Raw genomic sequence first — 24725 nt, 5'->3', positions numbered from 1 at the left:
AATGTGATCTGTAACTTGACGAAAGGCTTGAAGGTATGGAAGAATAAACTCTGCCTATGTTTATTAACCTTTCCATGTTTGAAACGCGTTTCAATACCCGCTATCAAAACGCATTTGCTAATGCCTTTCCGATGGCATTTCTCGAGTTGTTGCATTTATCAACTTTATTAAAGTAGTCTTCGAGTAAAGTTATGTACTTTCAGGTCTCATACCTGCAACTGATGTGAAAAGAAGGAATTGCAGAAAACAGAGTACAAATTGTAGGTTCTAAGTGTTTCAAATGAATTCTAGAAGTGAAGCACACCATTGCTGTCAAAGTGAGTGTATTGTAAAACTGGCTTTATGTTTATGGCACCCTGATCTAGTATAGTGCCCTTCTACAAATTTAACTGTTCTTGGGTAAATGTTTGCAATTCCGGTCAGTGGAATGCCTGAGTATTGGGTTATGATGCCCCACAACTAGAAGGGTGGGCCTCCTGTTGCTAAGTAAAGCATCGAGGGGAAGGAGATGGGTGTCTCGTACGGAACAGCCCTATGGTATCCTTAGTGGCAACTCTGGCCACTAGCCATGTACAACTCACTCTACGACTCTCTGTATGTTGCATGATGAGCCGTGTCATTTTCGTGGGATACATTTTCTTTCTAAATCACTCTCCTAAATTAACAACTTAAACTTTGAAGGCCAGATGTCAGTTCTGACCAGAAAAAGCATCTAAAAGTGTAGCAGTCTCAAGAGATTACAAAAGCAAGATGCTGTTTAATACTAACTCTTAAAGATGTAAAATTTTTCCTCCCAAGCTGTGAGATTTACAATGCTTATATGTGGCAATTGCTGCTTCAGATGCATGAGCTTGGTATTTTCCTTGAGATTTTGTGCAGAGTTTGTCTTGTGTTTCAAGAAATTGACAGATGTAGAATGTGGAAGCATGCATTGTAAATCATCATCAGACACCATTTATATCTTGGTGGACAAGGAGCAAGAGTTGAGGGATTTTGATACTTGAGACTGCAAATCTACAGCAATACCATGTTACTCTACTGATTAAAGATAAAATGAATAGCTAACATTGTACATTCTTCCTCTTCTCATGTGTTTCCACCCCTCCTCTTCCTTTTTCTTTCTCAGGGAAGTACATCAATGAGCTCGAGAACGATGGTAACTTCATCTCGCTGGAGCAGCCGAGGGCACGGGTGGCCTACGTCCTCGTGGTGCACGGCCGGGCGCTGAGGCAGGTGCGGCGCCTCATACGGCTCCTCTACCACCGGGAACACTTTTTCTACATCCATGTTGACAAGGTGAGGGATGGTTGAGGTTAAATGCAGTCCAGAGACAATATGGATGATGAAGGAGGAGGAGGAGGAGGAGTATAAATGATGATGATGTTGATGATGATAGTGATGACATTGATGATAATGATAGTGATGTTGATGATGATGGTTATAATGCTGGTGATGATGATGATGATGATGATCAAGGCTTGACACTAACCTTTACTTTCGGTGTCCTGACAATAAAATTTGTGGCCCACAAAACACATCTTTTCATAAAAAGTGTTAGCCCGACATCTATTTCTGATGGCCCCAGGTTGCTGGGCCACCACTGATGTCAAGCCGTGATGATGATGAGGACGATGATGACGAAGAAGAAGAAGATGGTGGTGATGTTGTTGTGTTGATGATGATGATGATGAATATGATAATGAGGACTTTGATAATAATGAGGGTGTGGCTGAGGATAGTGATGATTATGGTGATTTTGATGATGATAATGAGGAAGGTGGTAGTGGTGGTGGTGGTGGTGGTGATAATAATGGAGGCAGTGATGATGATGGTGATAGTAGTAACAAGTAATGATATTGTGTGACCAACCTTCTACCACTGGGACTGCTTTTTCTACATCCATGTTGATAATGCAAGAGATAGATCAAGTCGAATGTGGTCCAGAGATAGTAGGGATGATGAAGAAAAATGATGATGTGAAGTTGATAATTATTATTGTGATAGTATTAACACCTGTAATGATATTGTGTGGCCAACCCACTACCACCAGGACTGCTTTTTCTACATCCGTGTTGGCAAGGTGAGTGATGGATCAGATCAAATGCATGCAAAGGTAATGCAAATGATGAAGGATGATGATGTTGTTGTTGTTGATGATGATGATGTTGATGATGGTGATGATAATGATGAAGATGATGATGATGTTGATGATGGTGATGATAATGATGAAGATGAGGATGAAGATGATGATGGAGATGATGATGATATGAATATGTGGATGAGCATTTGTATGGTGATGATGGAAATGATGATGATGTTATTGATAATGAAGAAGATGATGAGGTTGTGGGTGAGAATGAAGATGATGATGGTGATGATGATGATGATGAGGAGGAGGAGGATCAATGCAGATGTGGATAATGGTGGTGAAGTAGATGATGATGTTGATGATGATGATAATGATGAAAGCAGTGGTGATAATTAAAATGGAGGAGGTGATGACGATGATGATGTTGGTGATAGTAGTAAATTTTAATGATCTTATGTGACCAACCTGGATAGATTCTCAGTTGTTGTCTTTTTCCAGGCATTGCTAGATACCCATTTGTACTCATTGGCCAAGAGTGACATTTGAGTTAGCCAGTTTGTCCAAGGATGTTCATACCTAACAGGATTTGAAACAGGGACATTTCATTTCATTTAATTTCATTCATTTATTTTCATCTTTCTGAAATTGAGATATATTAAAGGAACAAATTCAATACAATCATATAAACTTACCAAGTGTAAGCACAATTGGATAAATGACTAGTGACAGGGTAATTTGGGATACCAAAGGAATAGAGATATACAAAATATATATGCTTTGGGCTTAGATATGTTAATGGTAAGATTGTTTTATTGCAAGATCTGTCAGATCAGGTTCTGTCAGAGCAGTTGATACAGAGATTGTAAAGACTAGTGATAAGCCTGATGGAAAAGAAAATATCAGAGAAAGTTGAAGAATGAATATTACAAGACCACGTATGATAGCCACAGTTGCATTATACTGGTGCAGTTTAATAGTCACATTTTCAATATTCAATCATATAAGCAATATATGGCAATGCTCTCACAAAACCAAAAGTAATAGTTTTTAAAAAAATCTATTTTTACAATACAAATTCAAAAACTGCTAATTCTTGCTTGTGAATGCAAACAAAATTATTATTCTTGCAATACACATGAAATGTAAAATCAGTCCAGCTTGATTTTTTTTAAACTCTTGCTATAATTAGTCCTGTGCAGCATATGTAAATGACAGTCTTGAAGGAATTTTCCTAAGGATAAGAAAAGCAGAAGCCCAAATTAGCCAGTGCTAAATGATTATTATGGGTCCAGTATTCCCTTTTACTTAATATACCTTCAGTCATATGTGGTGTAGAAGTGGGGGAAATTCTTATCATATAAGGTTTCTCCCTTATTTTGTGGGAGGTAGAGGTATGAAGTGAGGGGGGTGGGGTGGTCAAGGGAAAATTATATTCTTTTCGGCATGCAAGCCATGTTGAGAAACGTTTAGGTCCATTCACACACATAAGTTACCGGTTTGGGGATCGCATTTCAAAAGTCTATGCTATTTGCCACTACTCACATCATGGCAAAAAAACAAAAACAAAATACAAAATCATTCGGTTGCAAGCAAAGCTTTTGAAATCTCTAAACTGCAAGTGGACTGAAGCAAATACCAGAGCATAATCATGGGCACCCTAGTGTGGAACTTTGTGTTGGAGTTACATTATGGGATTAAAAAAACCCAACTTTTTTTTTTTCATGTGCCCTCACACTCACTGTATGAGGCAAATTATTGCGAGAGGGTTTCAGAAAAACAAATCAAGACGAACCGATGTGTATATCACGTTGCAAAAATCAATCATTGAAAATCATTAATTTTGGGTGCGTGCGTGAAAGGGACTAGATATTACCGTGCCTGCTCATCCCCCCTCACCCCCTCCCCCCCTTCAATTTGTTTGTGGTCCCCGATGTTCTGCACCAGTGGACTAGTAAATAAAATCCCTGTTCTGACTTGGGGGATATGACAGAGAGGATATTGGAGGAGGGGGGGGGGGGGGATAACCTGGATGGAGTTGAGCGCAGACCAAGAAAATGCGAGGTGTTGTAATGAGGTCTCCGTGTCTCTAGGGGTGTTGTGACAGGCTGCAGCGCTGTGTCTCATTGCGGCAAATGAGCGATCGGTCGATCAGACAACATTGGTTACACGCTTTTTTTTTCTCCACAGGAGGTCGTAGCAGGTTACATCAGCAAGATTGAGATAGAGCTGAGCACAGACATCTTTTAGGAAATGACATTTCCTTTTGCCACCATTGGGGTAGAAATAGCAGAGAAAGAAGGAAAATGTGCTATGGGCCCCGTGCCAATTTTGAACTATCAAACAGCATTATTTGTTGCCAAAAATGCATGTGTATGTGAGTATGTTGGTTGTGTGTGTGTGTGTGTGTGTGTGTGTGTGTTTTATGTGATTACTAGTTGCACCCTCACGTGCAAATTATACAGGCAATTATTTCACTACCTCACAAGCCTTGCAACTCCATTGGTTTATATGCAAATAGTGTGTTTAAAGCTTTTTTCTTTTTTAAAAGCAATAATTTAGCAACTGCAGCCCCCTACCCCTCGGACACTACTTTCAAACTCCTACGAGGTAAGCTGGAGTTCAATTGAATTTTGACTATTGGGTACATTAAATGAAATGCAGTGGTAGATTCTGATTGCTGTTCATGAGAGGGAGAGCTAAGAGAGGGAGGAGAGAGAGAGAGAGTAGTGGGGATGGGGGAAAAGATATACTATGTGGGAAGTTAAAACAGAATGTTTCCTTGGTTGGGTAAGTTCCGTTCATTCCAGTCTTCCTCTCCCCGTCGTATTCCCCGCGTGCTCCCTTCGTCTCTACCTCATGCAACATGCATGCAAGATCCCCTAAACTTCACACTCCTCATCGGCGGCATCGGTTCGCGTTAATCTCTTCTGCAGTCCGGTGGCGCGGGGCCTTGCCAATTTACCGAGATGAGTTTTTCCCGCCGTAATTACCCGCGGCAGGCCGCGAGATGATGCAAAATACAGCATCAGGCGGGTATTTTCAGCCGGGGATCAGGTCGTGATTACACCAGTCACGTCAGTAGCACCTGGAAAAGTAATACTGGATGCAGGGACTGTGGCTTTTTCCTTTTTTTTCTTGTACGTCTTCTTTCTCCTATTTTTTTCTCAACCAAAATGGCAACGGTATCAAGATGCAAAGGTATCATAAAGATCTAACAAGATGGTGTGGTTGTTTGCACAATTCATTCCTCGGGGGGGTCCTGGAAAGACATTTGAGTCAATACGACCAGATTAGTTTTCGACCCAGAGAAAACTGGATATTTAGTCATTAAGAGCAGCACTGCTCTGCGTTGAGCTGCGACATTCTCTCGGCAAATAGAGCAAGGTGTTAGCTCCGTCCTTCTTGCTGGTAACATTTTGTTCTTGTTCAAAATATGAAGACTTTGCAATAAGTTCTTGCTCTCTTGACTAAATGTCCTAGTCTCTTCGTTAAAGGGATTGCTATAGTTGTGGTTGAGACCTATCTTCAGGTTTCTAACATTTTTTGGTGAGATAATGAGAAACCTCTTGTGAAATATGAAAGAGAATGTAATTCCAAGAGGGATTCAACATTTATTTGAAGAAAAATTGGTTTTGAAATGGCTTTAGATATACAAAACAGAGCAATCCTAATAAAAGGTGGGACCCACCTTTTATTAGGATCGTTTTGTTTTATCCATTTTTTGGATGTAAAAGTTATAAGCACAATCCTCATCTCCACCAATACTATACCATCCCTTTAATATTCTAGCTTGTGGCACAATGGATGGCTTATTCGTAAAGTAAAATTATGTTTCTTTTTATCTGTCAAATAACACAAAAGTAATTTGCTCATGACAGCAATTCTTGAGTCTCATCCGTCAGTCTTCTCTGAAAAAACATTGACAAAAATAAAATCCCATGAAATTTAAAAAGCATGGAGAAGGCAACACCTGTGAATAGACTCAGGAGCCTAGTGAGATATCCTTTCATGACTTGATTCTCCTAATACTCTATATGACGAATATTTTGTGATGTTTTTATTTTTGCAAAATTCTTCACGAGTCGGGTGCTAGTCGGGAATTTCCAAACACGCGAAAATATTAACTCTGATCTCGACATGAATGTAACATGCACGCATACATTTTTGGGATCAATGCTGTACTCCACAATCACGAATTTAACTGCTTGCCAAATTGTTTGGAAGTCCCGATTCACGAAAATTTAGACTCGCTAAATATATATTGGCATATACAGCAATTCTAACCATTGCCCTCTTTCATCTTTATTGTGTGTTCTACAGGGCATAATAGATGTATCCCAAGGATTATCCTGTTTGTAAAATGAGTTTACAAAATCTTTACATCACTTTTAAAAGAAAAGTTCCATAGGCTGATTGAGTCTGACATAAGAACAGATATGATGAGCATGAGCTTGGAAAGACTGTTTTCTTTGCTGTCAGAAAAAAACGGTGTTCTTGAGTCATTTTCTCTGCACTGGGAAATCTGTTCACCCATTATTTTTCGGTACCAAATTGAATTGAATTGAATTGAATTGATTTTCCATTTCCATGACACCATGAACAATAGACATGATACATAACATTGACACACAAGTAAATATACAAATTACATAAACGGTTGCAAAAAAAAAAAAAAAAAATATATATATATGTATATATGCCATGTTTTCAGCAAAAATTTGAAGAAGCAGTAGGTGTAGGATTTAGAGTGGCCTTTTTAGCATTGACTTTGTACATTGTTGAAGCTCATTTTCTTTCCCCAGTTTCAAAGTGATATTTCCTGTCGGCTGTTGTTGTATTTGTTTGTTTGTTTGTTTGTTAGTTCATGTAGGAAGGAGCTTTATGAAAGGGGGCATGAAAGGAAATGACTTGTGTGTGCAAATGTGTTTGATGCCCGGGCACCATAGTACAGGTTAATCAAACTTGAATCAAAAAGGTCGCTCTGTGTCTCTGGACTTCCTTGCTCCATCATCACTTGTGATGGGGCGTCGGAATCGGTCGCTCAATGAGAATATAATGACTCCTCCCTGCCCCGACTGATGGGCCTGAATTGGACCCAAGCAATGCTGGAGGAGAGAAGAGTTCGCCCCGACAGCCCAAGACCTCACACTTGTTTTTTTATTTGTCTTTGCTTCTCATCGTATGGAAACAATGCAATTGTGATGTCACCACTTTGCCAGATAACACCTACACCAGAGTACTTCTAATTGCAAGATATTTTTCCACTGTAGACGTCTTGATGCATCTCGTTTGTCTGTCGTCAGCAGCCAGGCAGTGCATCCTGATCACATCTTGGAGTGAGCTGTTCTTAATCAGTGTTGAGGAGCTTTGTCGTAGACTGTATTCTTCGTTGCCGTTTTGAGAAGGTGATAATCAATGATACGTGTTTGCATAGGGTCAGGCAGATGATCGGGATCACATTACAAACACCATCTTTCGCATGATGTGTTAACAAGATGTGCTACTGTGGGTGTATTCATATTCATGTTTGCATACCATGGTATTTAGTGCAGTAATACGCAGTGTGAATGCAACGAAACTACAGAATTCATTGCAAAATACTGTGGTATTTACGGTGGTACATTGTATTTCAAACTTAGCACAAAATACACATTCAAGACTTGAGTATGAATTGTGTAATGAAATACCATCGATCATTTAGTCAATGCTGCACTCTGGCACTGGTCCGAGGGTCCCTGACCAGTAACTTCTTCAGGAATGGACCAGTAGAAAAAATGGGTTAGTTTGCAGCCCTGTTTTTTCATATGACCTGACAGTGACCTGATGTCCAGGTAATGGTTCTTCAGGTTTGATCCATGCGCAGAAGTGCTACAACTTTGTTACACGATGCAAAACTTGCAAAAGCTTACGGCCATCACAGTGCAGACTCCAGGGTCGTTGAGACCACAGTGTTCTGATAGACTCTGAAGGAATATGGGAAGTTAGGAAAGGAACCCATGACACATCTTCCCCTCCCCCACGTACTCACACACACACACACACAGACACAGACACTCATCGGCATGGCAACTGAGAGACAGGCATGTGTGGTCATCATCCCGTCAAGAGTTGGTAAGGAGTTCAACTCAGTCAGGGGGAATGGCTGGAGGTGTCGTTGTGTCACTGCCCGGGTGCCTCGTCTGCCGACGATCGTCGTGATTGACTGCGACGGGAAGCATCCTGGGCGTGGTGAGCGTGCGAGGGAAACTCACGATAGCGTGCTTCCCGTAACATCCCTACACACATGAAATTACACACATACACCTGCACATTCTTCAGCCGGCTTTGTGTCAATTTCCTGCGCTTGTATGGGGAACAAGGAGAAGTGGTAAGAGACATCTATCCCCCGTGGGCACGCATTGTGTCAAACTTTCTTCTTGAGCTCATATCTCGCTTGTGTGAAAAACTAAAGGAAATGTTTAGGAGGGGATTTTTTTTCCCTGCAGTATTGTCAGCAAGAAATGCTGTCTATGTGAATAATTTCATTGATTTTCAGTTTTTAAAAAAAAATGATGTCCTACAGGAAAGTGCTATTGTGATGTAAAGATCTCACAAAAATGTCAATTTTGTTAGATCAATGCTTGTCTGTGATTGGTTCTGACTTGCCAAGCTGACCTTTCATCTTTTTCCCTCCTGTCATAACTTGATATTAATGCAAGCTGAACCCCAAACATAATGTGAGCATTGCACAGTTGGGTAGTGAGAGCAATGGATTGGATTTCCCAACAGTTTCAGAAAATACTTTTTCCCGTGTTGAAAAATAAAAGAATTACATACAACAACAACAACACAGGAGGCTCATTGTGATGAACGGTAACCTAGCAACTTCTTCAACAACAGCTGATCATTTTTCATATATACAACCGTTGTATATATATATTTCTGTCAGCTGCCAGGGCATTTGTTGTTTGAGGAAGTTACTGCTAAGTTTAGTACATTGCCCTTTTAAACACTCACTTGAAGTATTTTGCTGGACATCAAAGCAAACCGTCATTGAAAAGCCTGTAAAAGTATGAATATTATTACATATTGCATTGCATTGCATTCATTAGTAGTTCTTACTAACACCCATGCGCATGCTGCAAATAAGCCCCGCCTACGTAAAAGACATATGGATATGCAAGCATTCAGACATGATATATATGTCGTATGAATATACGCTGTCTAATAAAACAATGCTCAAACCATCATTTCGATATACAACATATTTTTATATGATGTATCAATTGTACAGACATTCAGACACACATAAAAGCATCCCATACCCATACGTGTACGTGTATACAAAAACTCTCTTGTCCGAAAAGGGGTTTACTCAATATACGTCTTTTTTCTTTCATTCTTTCCGTCATAATAACTCTATTTCTCTGTCTTCTCATTTTCTTTTCTCCCTCCATCTCTCTCTCCTGGTTGCATCATCTTTGATTTGGTTGGACAAGTATTCTGCATTCATTCCGCAAGCCTAAATTGTAGTTGACAGCACGAACACCCATGTCAAATGTCAAAGGTGACATATGACACTCTCATATCCTGTCACTGTCTCAAATACTCAAGTATGTTTGTTTTTATATGCCCCTGTCTCTTAGCCGTTTTATCTTTCTCTCCTGATCTCTCTTTCTTTTTCTGTTTCTCTCATGCTTTCTCGTTCTCTCTCTCTCTCTTATCTGTATTTCTCTTTTTGTATCTTCCCTTCTTATTCTAGATGTCGCATTATTTCTTCAATAAAGTATATCTCTCTCCCCTTCTTTTTCCATATATATATATATATATATATATATATATATACATATATATATATATATATATATATATATAATTTCATTTATTTATTTCAGCACAGCACATGATTCAGCCAATTCAGTTTGTCTTCCTCATGTCCGTGCATTATGAGGTAAAATGACATATTACAAAACATATAATCAATATGTACAAAAATATATAAAATATATACAGCATAGAATTGAGTGAAACAAAGCAAAGCAAAAAAAAAACAACCAGCAAAACAAAACACAAAGTGTATTTGTAGAAAAAAAGGACAAATATATATCTATATACATATGCCCAACATTTTTGCTATTTGCTTTGTGTGTTTATGAAACTTTTTCTGTTTCAAGTGAGTGCCGTGTCCTGATTGTATGCTTGTGTCATGATTATCTATTCTATGTCTAGAAATGCAAGTATGTTGTTCAGTGAAGTGTCTCTGTTGGTGGAAAGAAGAATCATTCTATTTCCCTTTTCTCCCTCCCCCTCTTGCTTTCTTTCTCTCCCCCCCCCCCTTCTCTGTATCTCTATCCCTCTGTCTGTTATTTTTCTCTCTTCCTCTCTCTCTCTCTCTTTCCCATTACACAAGAAAAGTATTCTGATGAACGGGGGGGGGGGGGGGGGGATGAGTAATAGTTTAAAAACAGGTTATGAAATATTCTGAGTTTGATGGAAAGAATTGAGAAATTGTTGGTCTCCCGCACAGAGTACTGATTTGATTCTGCATCATTTCCACCCCCGTCCATGTTGATGTGGCTGGTCGTGACTCAGTGACAGCCTTTTCCTATTGGCCGATGGATTTAATATTAAGTCCAAACATTTAACTAACACCCGCAAAATGGAGACTTCTTGGGAGATAGTGCATCAGGAATTGACACAATCCTGCATGATAAAATGATGCACCATACTGTACCTCGGGGGGGGGGGGGGGGATACAGTGTTTTATAGCGCCATATTGTGTTCATGAGATGTACAATTGCATACTGCCATCTTCATTGGCTAAATTTTAACAGTCGGCAATAATGATACCATGAAAATTCAGTCAGCTTTTTTACATTTTTTACCATAATTACAATAATGATAATATTGTTTGATAATTTTTTCGAAGCATGTTATTACAATTTTGAAAAGTAATTTGGAATGAGATACTTTTAATCCACAAACTTGTCCCATGATTTTTACGTCTTCCGTGGACTGGTAATGCTTAGTGCTGGTGCAGTGGTGCAGCTGTCTGTGTGTGACAGTGAGATAACTGGTGTAGAGTGTGTGATGAGTGCTGATGTTATGATGCTGCTGCGCTGCTGAGCTCATTGTTGCAACAAAATTTTCCACCATAAGGAGCTAAAAATTACTTTTACCCATTTTTTTTTTAATAACTCAGGGTACAGCGCTGAAAAAAAAAATTCAACAAAATGGCAGATTTCTGTTTGGTACCCTAGGGTACCAAAAACTGCATCATATGTCCTGTGCATCCTGTTTCCAGGAGATGCAAAAGAATGTTGCCTCATCAGTTACACACCAAAGAGGAATGATGCTTGCCCTCTATGATATCATAGGCTGTATCCAACAGAGGTACTTGAATGAAAGAAAGAAAGAAACAAAACAAAACGAACAAACAAACAAACAAAAAACAAGGTATACCCCTCTCCAGAAGAAGCAGGCTCTTAATGACCACATTTTGAATAGGAGAACTTTTGACTCTCATAATGCACCGTTGATACATTTCACCTTCCAGCAGGACTGATTATTTTTAATGATAAAGGTGAATGCGTCATCATTCAGGAAGCAATATCTGTGGAAATGACTGTAATGACATTTACGTGTAAAGTGAATTATTAAAGTGCAAGTGGGCCTTTTGCCAAGGTGATTCTTATTTGTATGAAGTCATTTATTTAGGTGACACATTCAGTGTCTTTGTCTAAGAGAATGGAGAGTACATGTTGTTTTATCACAGAACGTGAGAACTCTGTTCTGCTCTGAGTTTGATTTTTCAAGCACATGTAGATAATTCCACAAACAAAACTTTTCGTAAAGAGTGTGAAATTCAACGTTGACATTTAACAATATCTCTGAATCACTGAAACATGCCTCATTAAACAACTTCCTTCTTCTACTTTTTTTTAAAATCAATTTTCATGGAGGTGTGGTCTTTGGTTCTACTGCTACGTGCTATCCCCCAGGATGTTCTGTAGAAGAAGCAAAACATGCCCATAGAGATGTTTCAGGAGGCTTTCATCATACTTTCTTGTCAGCTTTTAGATTCAGTTTAAAACACAAAAAGCAAAAACAAAATCAACCACTTTTTAAGACCCGATAGCATGGAGAGAATGTCTATTTTGAAGGTTGGCCCAACTGGTATATACTCGAGAATCCCCGTAACGAATTGTGAAGAGCTTTACATGTGGCATACAAGCAACCAGAAAATCTCGACTTGAGTCGAATGTTAGGGATAAGCATATGCTTCGGTGCACATATTACACAAATGATGCACAGGATAGAGTGCGTTAGTGGAGATGTCGCGCACTCGAGGGTATTTACAATTGTGAAACATGCACGATGAAATAATCCTGTGCATCATTTGTTTTATAAAATGGTTTGAAAACTAACAGCATTTTTCACGTACCTTTGTGGGTCAATACCAGTCAGCTACATGTAGCACTCGCTCAAGAATCGATGTCCGAAGATGTTCGTCCCAAACATTTATGCACATCGCATTCGGAAATCCCGCACATGTAAGTACTGTACGTATAAGAGTATACGTACGCCACACATGTTATGCACACAAGAAAGGCCTGCTGGCAGCCCGAACTAGAAGTTGTTTACAGGATTGACAGCGCGTTTAGTAGTGCGCGACGCACTTGTAACAACTGATTGAGTGCGCACTGCCAGTGTAAACATTGTGACGTCAGGCCGTGCATGTTAGTGAGAAATTAATACACGTACACGTGACTCCTTTCAGCGCTTCCAATTGGCTACATTCTTGAACCCATTCTATAATCGCTAATATATTATTAAATAGAAAATTTTGTTCTAGCAGGCCTCACTCGTTAGTTGCGATTTTGGATTGTAGCCAGGTGGGCAGTGATTGAAGATGAATTCAGTCAGGCCAAAACATACCCCATTTACTGTATAAGCGGTTATTTAGTGAGGGTTTAATTTTTGCATATCACTGTTGGATTGCAAATTTAGCAACATGCAAAAATGTCACCAAAAGCTAGGGTCACAATTCATGTAAGATAGCATTGCTGTCAGTTTGCGAAAACAGCATCCCGTGAAAATGCCTGTGACCTCCTAATTTGCTAATATATTTGTACGCAAAAATAACAGTTTATACAGTATACTGCAGTCAAAATTTTGAACCTCAAACCATTTCAAAAACCCTTTCGAAAAAGGCGATCTCTTGTCTGTTTATACTGCTCCGGCCGCCCTCCAAAGCAGGCCCTGACTGGCTCCATTTCCATGGTAACCAAATGTCCCTAGATTTGATAAACAGCGAAGGCTTTTGAATTTCTTTAAATATAACCAAAACTGTTATTGAGCATCAAAGTATGCCAGTTGTGCAGCGGTCAGCCAGGATGGCTGGTTTGTTTATGCTCTATACATTTGTAGCTGGCAATAACCTTCAGTAATTAACTTCCGGGTTAGCAAAAAAGCGATTTCTCAAAGTCCGTTGCGTTTATACTGCAGCCAAAGCTGTTCGAGATTGCTATAGGAGGCTCTGAAACCACCTCCTATAGGTGGTCTCAGATCCTGATCAGATTGGATCTCCTTTACTGTACTCTTTGCTGTATTGACCGATTCTGTGACGCGCTATGTGTATTTTTGGCATGGGCGCAGCCATAGTGGGTATATCAGCCGACCCCCCCCCCTCCCCACTCCCCCACCCCTCTCCCTACATTAGCACGCGCGCAGAATGAAAAACCGCTTTAGCCAATGGGCGTCTCGTACTGAGTGCGCGAATGCTTGCTTAGTGCGCGAACCTTTGTTACAAGTGCGTGATAAACATGTTGCCCGGGGGTGGCGGAGAGCAGGGGGGGGGGGGGGGGGTCGGCTGATACACCCACTATGGCTGCGCCCTGTGCCGTAAAATGTCTGCTGCCCTCAACGAACCCGAATCGGTCAATAGGTGGTCTCAGATCCTGATCAGATTGGATCTCCTTTACTGTACTCTTTGCTGTATACTGAGCTGAAAGGTTGCTTGGGGTTGCTGTAGGAGGCTTTTGAACCCACCTTTTGCTTAGTATACAATGGGGTAACAGTCTCCCCACACTACTGAGGATTATTTAAACTTTACATGATTGCACGTTGTCACTGTCAGTATGAACTGAGCAGTCTTTAGTAGGAGAGGGAAATCAAGTGTGCACAGCTTTCTTTCCTGTCTTATCATAATTTTGATACCTTGCCAAAGGACACATTCTTGCCTGAATACTTCCGATATGGGATTTTCTCAATAAAAGGCCAGTTTGCTTGAAGTATGCCCGTGTCATCCTGTTAGTAATTAGACCAGTAGCTCTCCATTGAAGAATGTATTGGCTCAATTAATTAAAGCGGTGGTCAATAGGTCATCTAGCCTAGCCACATTTCCTCTGTTGTTGTTGTTTTTTCACTGGTCAGTATATACTGTCTATCTACAATGCTTAGCCTTGTTTACAGACTGAGTGGTCATGTTATCAATTACCTTGTGTCTTGTGAAGGTGTTTTGTCTCTTGATGACTGATAGGAAAGACCATAGTGTTGATTAGTACGATTTCAAGGCTTATCACTTTTAAAGTGCATCATATTCTATTTTAACAATGTTTTCAGAAAATATGGGAGTGTGAAGCTCTCTATGAGTATAAACAATGATTTGAAGAATACTAAAAATTGCTCCAAATATATGCATCTTGAATTTAGACTAGTTAGTCGACGGTTGTGTGGATCTTTGTGTGTAGTATGTGCGCGGCGTCTTGTGTCAACTGTAGCTATATACATGTACGTACCATAAACTTGCCAGGTTGACTGAGGGTGGGTTTCAGGGGTGCGATTCATTATTAGCTGCCTAGCATTTTCATTATGTTGAATGCACAACTTCAGCACTTTGGAACATGGCACAGGCACACTCAATATTCAATGCTCGATCAAGTACTGTATGTACACTATATGTTGCCTATTATCATGCATGCTATCGTCTACAGTATATTATTCATTCATTCATTTATTTTTTTTCATCTCCAACAGAACTTGTAAATACATTTTTTTTCTCACATAAAACATAAGTACATATATGTGTCAACAATTACAAAATATGAAAAATGATATTTAAGGATAAATGAATGATAAGGTGAAAAAAAAACCCACAAAACATTTTGAAGTTTAGAAAATGCAGGAGATGGGGAGGAATGCTGAAGAAGCAATATTACATACATATTATGCTGCATATCACATCTAGGCATATTAATATGCTGCATATCACGTAGGCATAGTTAGGCAGGTTTGTTTGCCCTACCGGACTGGAGGCTGATAATTCTTTAGCCTTCCGTGAGGCAAGTTATAAGAAGGAAGGGAATTTAACGGTATTGTGTTTAGAGTATAGTAAGAGAGTGGTTGATGTTGGTTTTTTTTGTTTTTTTTTTACAATTTTATGAAATAAGCTGTAAATATGCTGTAATTATGAAAAAGACTAAGAGAGAATGAAAGAAAGTTGTGTATGAAGGCACAGCAAAATGCATAGGTGACCAAAACTGCAAGTGTTTTTGTTTTGGTTTTATGTTGAATCTATCTCTACTTCCTCTGCTTTGAATATCAGTGACATGGATGAAGCGAGTCCATCAAGAGGAATACCGGTAACAGAGTCTCCCTTGATGTCGAGGTAAACCAGGTGGATTATCATATCGGATGGCTGCTTTCCAATCAGGCCAGTATCAGTGGGATGAATGTGATCATTTGATCTGCCGTTTCGTCGCCGTGGAGATATCTTCCGATCTCCCTACCTTGATTTCCTCACTAGTCTTGGCATCTGCCTCACTCTGTCTGTTTGTATGTTTGTTTTTGTTCCATGAGAGCAGTCTGATTACCTGCACTAACTAACCATGCAAGATGTTGTTACAGTGTTTTGCCAACATCCAGCTGATGCTGTGGTGATGAGTAGTAATCATCCGATATGTTTTGTTACCATGGAGATTTCATCTGATCTTCCTTCATCACTGTCTGCCAGCATCCACCTTACTTTGTTTGTTTGTTTGTTTGTTTTGCCCTATGACAGAGGTCCGACTACCTGCACTGTGAACTGGGCAAGATCTTGCAGCTCTATGCCACATCCAGATGATGCTATGGTGATGAGTAGCGTCATCTAATATGTTTCGTTACCATGGTGATTTCATCTGATCTCACTTCATCACTGTCTGCCAGCATCCACCTCACTTTGTACGTTTGTTTGTTTGTTTTGTCCTACAACAGAGGTCTGACTACCTGCACCACGAACTGGGCAAGATCTCGCAGCGCTTTGCCAATATCCAGCTGACGCCATGGCGATTCGCCACCATCTGGGGCGGGGCCAGCCTTCTCCAGGTCTACCTGCGCGCCATGGAGGACCTCGTCGCCATGAAGGAAGTCAAGTGGGACTTCTTCATCAACCTCAGCGAGTCCGACTTTCCCATCAAGTGAGTTTAGCCCTCGAGGGTAGCTGGCTCCAAAGTAGGCAGTAATCACATAATGGATTCAGACAGTATCATACCCATCATATCTGAATTTCATCATACTAATTTAACTTATCTAATCATTTGATTTGATTTGAGAACGGTAAGCCAACTTTCAGGCCAAGTAATAAGTAAATAATCTAATCTGAGGCTTTAAAGTAATGTTTTATTCATTTCTGTACCCTGTATTTTGCTCTCAATTCAATGTTCTATATCACTGATAATCTTCAATTCTTTGCGAGTACCAGTAAGTAATTTTTAAAGCTTTGCACAGAATAATGAATGCTGGTCACCTCTAGGTACTGTGCAGATTGAAAACACTCTCCTCGTTCCAATCATTTCCTCAAATGCGGGCAAGTGGAGTTAATAGGAGTGAACAAGTAAATCAATCACCTTGGGAATTTAATGTGTCACTGATTTATTTGAAGTGAACAGCATTGAGTTTGCCATGGGGGCAGTTTATTGATATGAATACTACCTGTCAGCATTGCTTCCTGTGTGATTTTTTCGCATATTCAGGAGAGAATAGCTTTGGGGCATTTTCCTGACTTCATATATATTAAGTTCTCTTTGGTTTCACTCTTCTGAGGGGGGAAAAAGGGTTATGGGTATTTTGTTCCTTCAGATTTAATTTCTCAGAAGTTTTTAACCCTGTCTTTATAGGAAAGAAAAGCTTTTTGAGTATTTGTGGCTGCCAGTTTTTTGCATAGAAATGTTTATGTTTGAGATAAGCTCCTGTCACAACTGTGCTCTCTCACCAAATCTGTGGATTGTTGGATTCTCTCGCCCCATCACTAGCTCCCCCGCTCTGCTCCCCTTCAATCTCCTCCAATCCCCTCCCCTTGCCCCTCTCCTTAAAGACATTGTTAACCATTTGCAGATGAAACAAAAACACAGCTTTAGTGCTTCAAAATAGTTCTAAAATGGGAGTTAGGGATAGAAACAACAAGTGTACAAAAAAAGTTAATCAGTATCATCAATTTTAAGTATTGTTAATTATACAAAATGTGAACAATAGTTATGATAAAATTGTTTCTAGACTAAACTGTCAACAGTTATGGTTTATCGAGAAAAAATAGTGATATCTCCTTATATTTTAGGCTTTATTGCAAAATATTTATATGGTAGGAGGCTTTGTGATACCACTGGCCTCCACATATGCATCAAATGTGATATCTTGAACATTTTTTTTAAACACTGCTCCCAATGGTAAACAGTACCACTAAGTCCATCCCAGTCCATCTTGTCTGCTGTCCTGTCTACCACTCTCCCGTCTTTCATCTCCCCCCCACCAATCTTCCTCCCCTCTCCTCCCCCCTCCCCTCTCCTCCCCTCATATCCCATCTCTTTCCCATCCTCTCTCCTCTCTTTTCCTCTTTTCACTCCTTTCCTTTGCCTCTCCAGTCTCTTGCCCTTTTCTGCTCTTTCCTCCACATGAGTACTGCCTTTCAGGTTTGCTTTCTCCCAGATTTTTCCTATATTCAAGAGAACAGAGTTTTGGGGGCATCTGCCTGACTTCACATTGATATCATCATTTTTATTTCACCTCCCTTAAAGGACAAGTTCACCTTCATAAACATAAGGATTGAGAGAATGTAGCAATATTAGTAGAACACATCATTGAAAGTTTGAAGAAAATCGGACAATCCGTTCAAAAGTTATGAATTTTTGAAGTTTTTGTGAAGTAACCGCTGGATGAGAAGACTACTGCAGTGATGTCACATGCGTACAACAATATAAGGAAAATATAAAGAGAATTTCACAAAATTTCATCTTATGAAAAAAGTTCACATTCCCCCGACTCGTTACCGACAAATGTTATGGGTAATATCATTCCCCCTGCCTTTAGAAAGAGCCAAATCAAGTGCTCTTTTATTATGTGAAAAAAGTGAAAATATGTTGAATTTTCTTTATATTTTCTTTATACTGTTGTACGCATATGACTCACAAGCTGTAGTAGTCTCCTCATCCAGCGGTCCCAACACAAAAATTTTAAAAATTCATAACTTTTGCATCGATTGTCCAATTTTCCTCAAACTTTCACTGATGTGTTCTACTAACATTGTTGCATTCTCTCAGTCCTTATGTTTATGAAGGTGAACTTGTCCTTTAATATGAATGAAAAGCTACTCCACCTTTCCTTTTCCTTCCCATCTCCTCTCTGCCTTCCCCCTTCCTTCACCCTCATTCTCTCTTCTCTTTAACTTTTTTTCCCATCAGCCCTCTCTTCTATCCCCTCACATTCCATCTCATCCCCTCACCCCTCCCTCACCACTCTTCCTTCTCCCCTCTCCCTCTTCCCATCCCATCCCTTTCTCCCTTACCATCCCTTTTCTTCCCTTCTTTTCCTCCTTTCTCACCCCTCCTCCCATTAGCCCCTCCCCTGCCCCCTTCTTCCATCCCAACCCACATCCTCTCCTCTTCTTCCCACCCCTCCCCATCCCCTCCCATCTCCTCTCACCATTTTCTCCTCCCTTCAACCTCATATCCCCATCTCCACTTCCAATTTTCTCCTTCCCTCAACATCTCCTCCCCATCTTCTCCTACTATCTCCCCTTCTCCTCTCCCCTTCCTTCAACCTCCCCTCCCCCACCTCTCCTCATCTCCTCTTACCATCTTCTCGTCCTCCCCCCTCCTTCTTTACCCCTGCCCTCCCTACTCCCCAGAGCTTACTCCCATTTCCCCTCTGGGTCATCAGTGTGCTGAAATTCAAGATTACTCAGTGGAAATCCTTTTTTTTTCCCTTCTTCTTTTTTGCTCAGAGCTCTAGATCAAGCACCTCTCACCAGCTATTGTTAAAGTTTGTATGTGCCCTAGATGGGTTACTTCCGCACAGACATGCCTGCACGTCGCGAAAAACGAAAGATTAGCATTGACAGCCGGCCATATTTACCTGAATGAGATCAGATGGGACCATAAGAAAACATGTCTCCAATGGGAGTTGATTGTTCGTGTTCACACAAGGCCATGTGAAGCTACAGGATGCTTTCAAATTGGATATTGCATGATTTCACTCTTAGTTTCCTCAAAGACAGCAGACATTATACAACACCTCAGAATGATGTCGAATTGTGATTGGCCAAGAACATGTCACATGACATTCAATAGAAAATACCTATCAAACTCATTGAGAGTGACAGCCATACAATAGGCCCCTGGCATGGGCCTATAGCACGGCTCGAAGGTACTATAGCACGGCTTCGCGGGGGGCTACTAATGCATGGCCGCTCACAGAGTTCTGTGGCTCACACCCGTAGCAAAGCGCCAGCAAACTACATTGTACAGTGTACGTGCTGGCCGGCTGCGCTGCGCTGCCGGTAAGTCTCACAGACCAGGCGCGGCGGAGTACTGCAACGTTAACGTGTACGCGCAGTTACTTTACCTAGCTAGTTGCATGTATCGCGGCCTGTATACACCTAGCGGTACTGCTGTGTTTTTACTTTTGACTCTGATCTGCTACGTGGACCACAGTGATCCCAACATCAAGACTTCATTTCAAGTTGAGAAACCGTAATTTGATTATTTTTCTGTGTTTTTATACAAAATCATTTTCGGAAATAGACAAAGTCTAGACCTACTACTAGATCTACCGACATCTCAGATCGACCTAACAGTCAGGCCTAACTCGATCTAACGTTAGCGTAGAATGGGTATAGACCCTGCGGAGTTCGTGGTTCCTGTGACTGTGTGGTCGAATCATGACGAGTGTTTGAAAGCAGTACACAGGGTGGTTTACAATTCTCTGCCTAATTGTTACATTTATTTTTGGGCCTTCCTGAGTTGGCGGTCACTAATTTTGTATTGTGATTGTGAACAAGGTGTTGTATAAAACGAATAATTTATGATTTTGTTCGTGCATTGGGGCACGTAATACCGCACTCGGCGCGAGATTCGCCACTGGTCTATTCAACGCGGCGCTACGCGCCTTGTTGAATAGACCAGTGGCTCATCTCGCGCCTCGTGCGATATTCGTGCCCTATGCACTCACAACTCATAAATTATTCGTATAATGTCACTAGGGTAGCAAAATTGTGTCATCCACCAAGATGTGTTTGAAATCTTCCTGTACTACCAAGCTTGAAATAGATACAGTGTACACTGATGTTTCACTGAATATAACAAATATATGAGAAAATGGCTATGGGCTGGCATTTTCTTCAAAACTTTTCTTCCTTTGATTGAAATATTTTCTTTAACATGTGTTAGATGAAGAACACTGTCACTTCCCCTGAATTTTTACATGCACTCATATAAATAATTCAGTGCATATATGAGAAATTTACAGCTCATTTTGGTAAGAAGAATAAAGACTAAGTGAAAAGGTGAAATATCCAAAGAAATGTACCTCAAATACACCATTGTCTTCATTTCAATGATCGGATTTCAAACATGGTAGTCAATCACTGTCACATACACATATAAACACATTTGCATACACTACTTTATATGTATGCCTATAAACAAACATACATTCATGCATGCATACATACATCCAACATACATGTACATACATGCATACATACTCAGTGTGTACATACCTGCTTTACACACATTCATACATACAGATGTGCATCCATACAAGATTACAGATTAACAAGCTGTCTTTTTCTGAATCAACGTGGGAGTAGAGTGGAGTATCGTAATTCAGTGATTAATTGGTTTGTTTCCTGAAAGATGGCCAAGGTTTTTTTTCTCTTCCGCCTCTTCGGGCAAGTTTCAGTGATGAGAACTCGTATGTCACGTATGTTCAGTTCTCACGTTGAGACGGTAATTTAACAATTTATCCACGAACGCGATGAGTCATCAAGATACAGCAAGGTAAAGAACCGAAAAGACCTTTTAGTGCAACGCCCTCTACCAATGGCCTCACATGATACAAGATTGACCCATGCATGGACTGAAGATAAAGATCTAATGAGGGCTCACGCAGTCGCTGTGTAAGCAACTACAAAAAATTTTAATTTCCACGATCTGCATTGCAATGCAAAACTAGATCCCACTTGATTTGTTTTTTTAAACATCATGATGATTTGCACTGAGCATTTGTGTTAATGGTTTACGAAGAGAAAATTAAGTTTTAAATCCCACAACGCAATGCACTCACTGTAGGTCTGCACACTCGGATGCCTGTTCCATTGCCTGTTCCATTCAAGGGTTATTATTTTTTTTTTAACATCGCTAAACTGTAAATGAAGACATTTTTACAACGCATTAATTTTCACATATTTCAACCGACTTTTAATAGGCTAGCGCCAATTCTAAAACCCGCGAAAATATCTTCACAATTTTATCTGCACATTTTAAATAGGTTGATGATTGCACAGCGTGAATTCAAGAACTCGTGAATATTTTTTTGAGCCCCTCGGAGCAAAATATTTACAGTACTTTGTCCTGCGCAGTGTGGGTGAATGGTGGCAAATAAACTTAAGTTTTGCATCGCAACACAAAAACTATTCATTCCTCTGTGTGAATACTGCTAGTATCTCTGTATTAAAGTTCCTTTACATTTTCCTCTTTCCAATGTGTACCAGAAATGGCTTGACACTTCAGCTATTGTTTAGAAAACAAAGGATCTAATTTGCGTGTCTGACAGGACTACATCACATTCAAGACCTGGGCCCCATTTTATAAAAGTTGATATGATAGCAACTCTTGCTGGAATGGCAACTTCCCATAGCAACAGCCAATCAGAAAGCTTGCTTCTTGTCATTACCATGACAATTGCCATTCCAGCAAGAGCTGCTTTCATATCAACTTTTTATGAAATTAGGCCCTAGTACATACTATTTATAGCAGTACCAAAACATTACACACGTCCAATGGTTATACACATGTGTAGAGACTCCAACTCTCCCGTTTTCGACGGGAGATCTCCCGCCGAAAACCCATTTTTGCAAAATCTCCCGTTCTCCAGCTTGAGATTTGATTTCTCCCGCCCTGGCTCTGTGTCTCCCGGTAGAAAGGATTTCTTATTTATTGCTATCGTATGTTGAAAAGATAAGCCTTAGATAGCACCAGAGAGCATCTGAGACCCCGTTTACAGTGCGGGGCCGGGCTCGGCCGCGGCTTGCCCGCGGCCGAGCGCTGCCTCAATTGCGCGGCCAAGCCTCACAATTTTGTCCGTTTACACTGCTGGGCTCAGCCGCGCTTTTAATTCAAACCTTTTAATATTTTGTCGTAGTGGCGCTTTGCTTGTAAACAAGCGCAATTTGGTATAGTCTTGTTTTCAGACCCTTTGCCAAGTGGATTCCGTGGCGACGAAGTCGCCGTTTGGCAAAGACCTTTGCCGAAGGAAAAAATCCTTTGCAGGACAAAACCACCTTAAACTATACTAGCTTTCGACATTGAGGGGGTTAATATCCTGAACAGCGAAAGATACAGGCAGAGGGTTTGGAAGCCAGACTAAAATTGGCCGCGCATTTAGCCCAGTTTGCGTTTACACCAAGAAAAGGCCGGGCTCGGCCGCGGCAGAGACCACCTCCAGAGCGAGGCCAATTTTGACCTTGCATTTGGCCTTTTGCGCGTTTACACTGAAGTGAAGGTGGAGCCGCGGCCGAGCCTCGCACTGTAAACAGGGTCTAGAACCCTAGGAACTTCGCGCTTCGCACACATCAACTTGGAGTCTCCCGTTTGCTAGGGGTTTCGGGCGGGAGAATCTCCAGATCAGAAGGTGCTTGGGGTTGGGGTCTCTGCATGTGTTCCTTTGTGCAGCGGGCATTGACCCTTGGCGTGCTTTGAGTGCTGGTTGTCACAGAAAATCCCATATCATCATACACACTGTCCAAAGTCCCTGGTAGAGAAAGGGTTAACCCTGGAGTTGGTCTCTCTCTCTCTCTCATCCACCTGCTTGCATAAACCAGGCTATGTTGCAACAGTAGTGCAACAAAGCAAACAGGTGATAGAGCACATACCAGATGTTAAATTGCATGCTTTGAATCATGGGCTAAAACAAAATATTGATTTTTTCAATTCTCTTTTCTGCTCAGATATGCAGCACCTGGCAAATGATTGCAGCAAGTCCAAACAAACAGCAACATATAATGGCAAATTGGGGAAAAAAAGTCTTGAATTGCAAATGTTTGTGACACTATTGTGTATTCATGCAACAACAAAAAAGAAAGAAATTTGCACTTAAATTAAAAAATTGATTTTTATTCTCTCCTGTGTGTGTAAATTTGCAACTCTATCAATAATGTTGTAAACAGGTCAAATGTTTGAAATTCAGCTCCTTTATAAGTGCTTCATAGAATATCTCTCTGTTCACTGGTCCTTGCTGTGTGGTTATAATAGGGACAGACAATGGTGAAGACAAAGCAGCCTCTCTAGTTAGACAATGGAAACACCTGTCTTGCGCATGGTTTTTCCCAATTAGTGTCTTAGCATTCCCGTTGCAGATCTCAAGCTCACTATTAACAAAATCATGAAAACACTCATAATTTTCATTTGGAGCTCATGTATTTGTTGAAAAGTCACAGTCTTGATAGTGTTTTTGCAAAACTGGACACAGAGATCTGTAACTATGGAAGATACCCTACCATAGTGCTCTAGAGAAGTGTAAATGTCACAGTTGAACTCAATTCAAGTTCGATGTGAAATGATTTCCTTTCCACAACAATAGAAGCTACGTACATTCACCAAGCACACATAAAATCCTATACATTTCCATTGATCAATAAACTCTGGTTTGATCATGTTTTATGCATTATCAGAAATTTTGTTGTAGGTCTTTCTAAAGAGAAATGAGAGACGTTATTTTCAATTTGGTTTTGAGGTCTAGACCATGAAAAGAGTTGTACACCAAATAGTGAGGAATATCAATAATATGAAAAAGTTTCCTTGGGCCTCGTACTGAGTTTAATATTCGTATGCACCAAGTTACCTGCATTGCATGTTCATTATCCTCATGTTTGCTGGGTGTTGTTGGTTTTTCCTAAATCCCAGTAAATGTAAAGATAAGGTTGTTTTCACTTTGTTACTCTCAGCTCTTTCTTGTTGTTGTTGCATTGTTATTACAATTCAAATTCTAACATTTCTTGGTCATGTTGTTCAGAAGGCTTCACCCCCATACACATCTGCTGGCATACCAGGCAACCAGCTGCGATATGATTTATTCATTTTCTGTTTTGCAATTTTACTGAATGTCCCACTCGCCAGCTGGGTTA

The 24725-nt window shown here is 40.4% G+C and overlaps 1 protein-coding gene across 1 annotated transcript in view; it reads left to right on the top strand.

Annotated features, from left to right (window-relative positions):
- LOC139739741 (xylosyltransferase 1-like) overlaps positions 1–24725 on the top strand; it is a 132125-nt gene that overhangs the window by 91965 nt on the left and 15435 nt on the right. Inside the window, exons 3-4 of the mRNA XM_071650345.1 lie at positions 1127–1296; positions 16325–16527. Coding sequence (XP_071506446.1) covers positions 1127–1296; positions 16325–16527 — 373 coding nt within the window. The remainder of the gene's footprint in view (positions 1–1126; positions 1297–16324; positions 16528–24725) is intronic.

This window comes from Diadema antillarum, unplaced genomic scaffold (genome assembly GCF_040938485.1).
Source record: "Diadema antillarum isolate AM-2024a unplaced genomic scaffold, OU_Dant_1.0 seq00000814_RagTag, whole genome shotgun sequence".
In the NCBI taxonomy this organism is placed as follows: domain Eukaryota; kingdom Metazoa; phylum Echinodermata; class Echinoidea; order Diadematoida; family Diadematidae; genus Diadema; species Diadema antillarum.
Note: the sequence above shows the minus strand (reverse complement) of the source record. Positions and strands in the feature narration are given on the sequence as shown.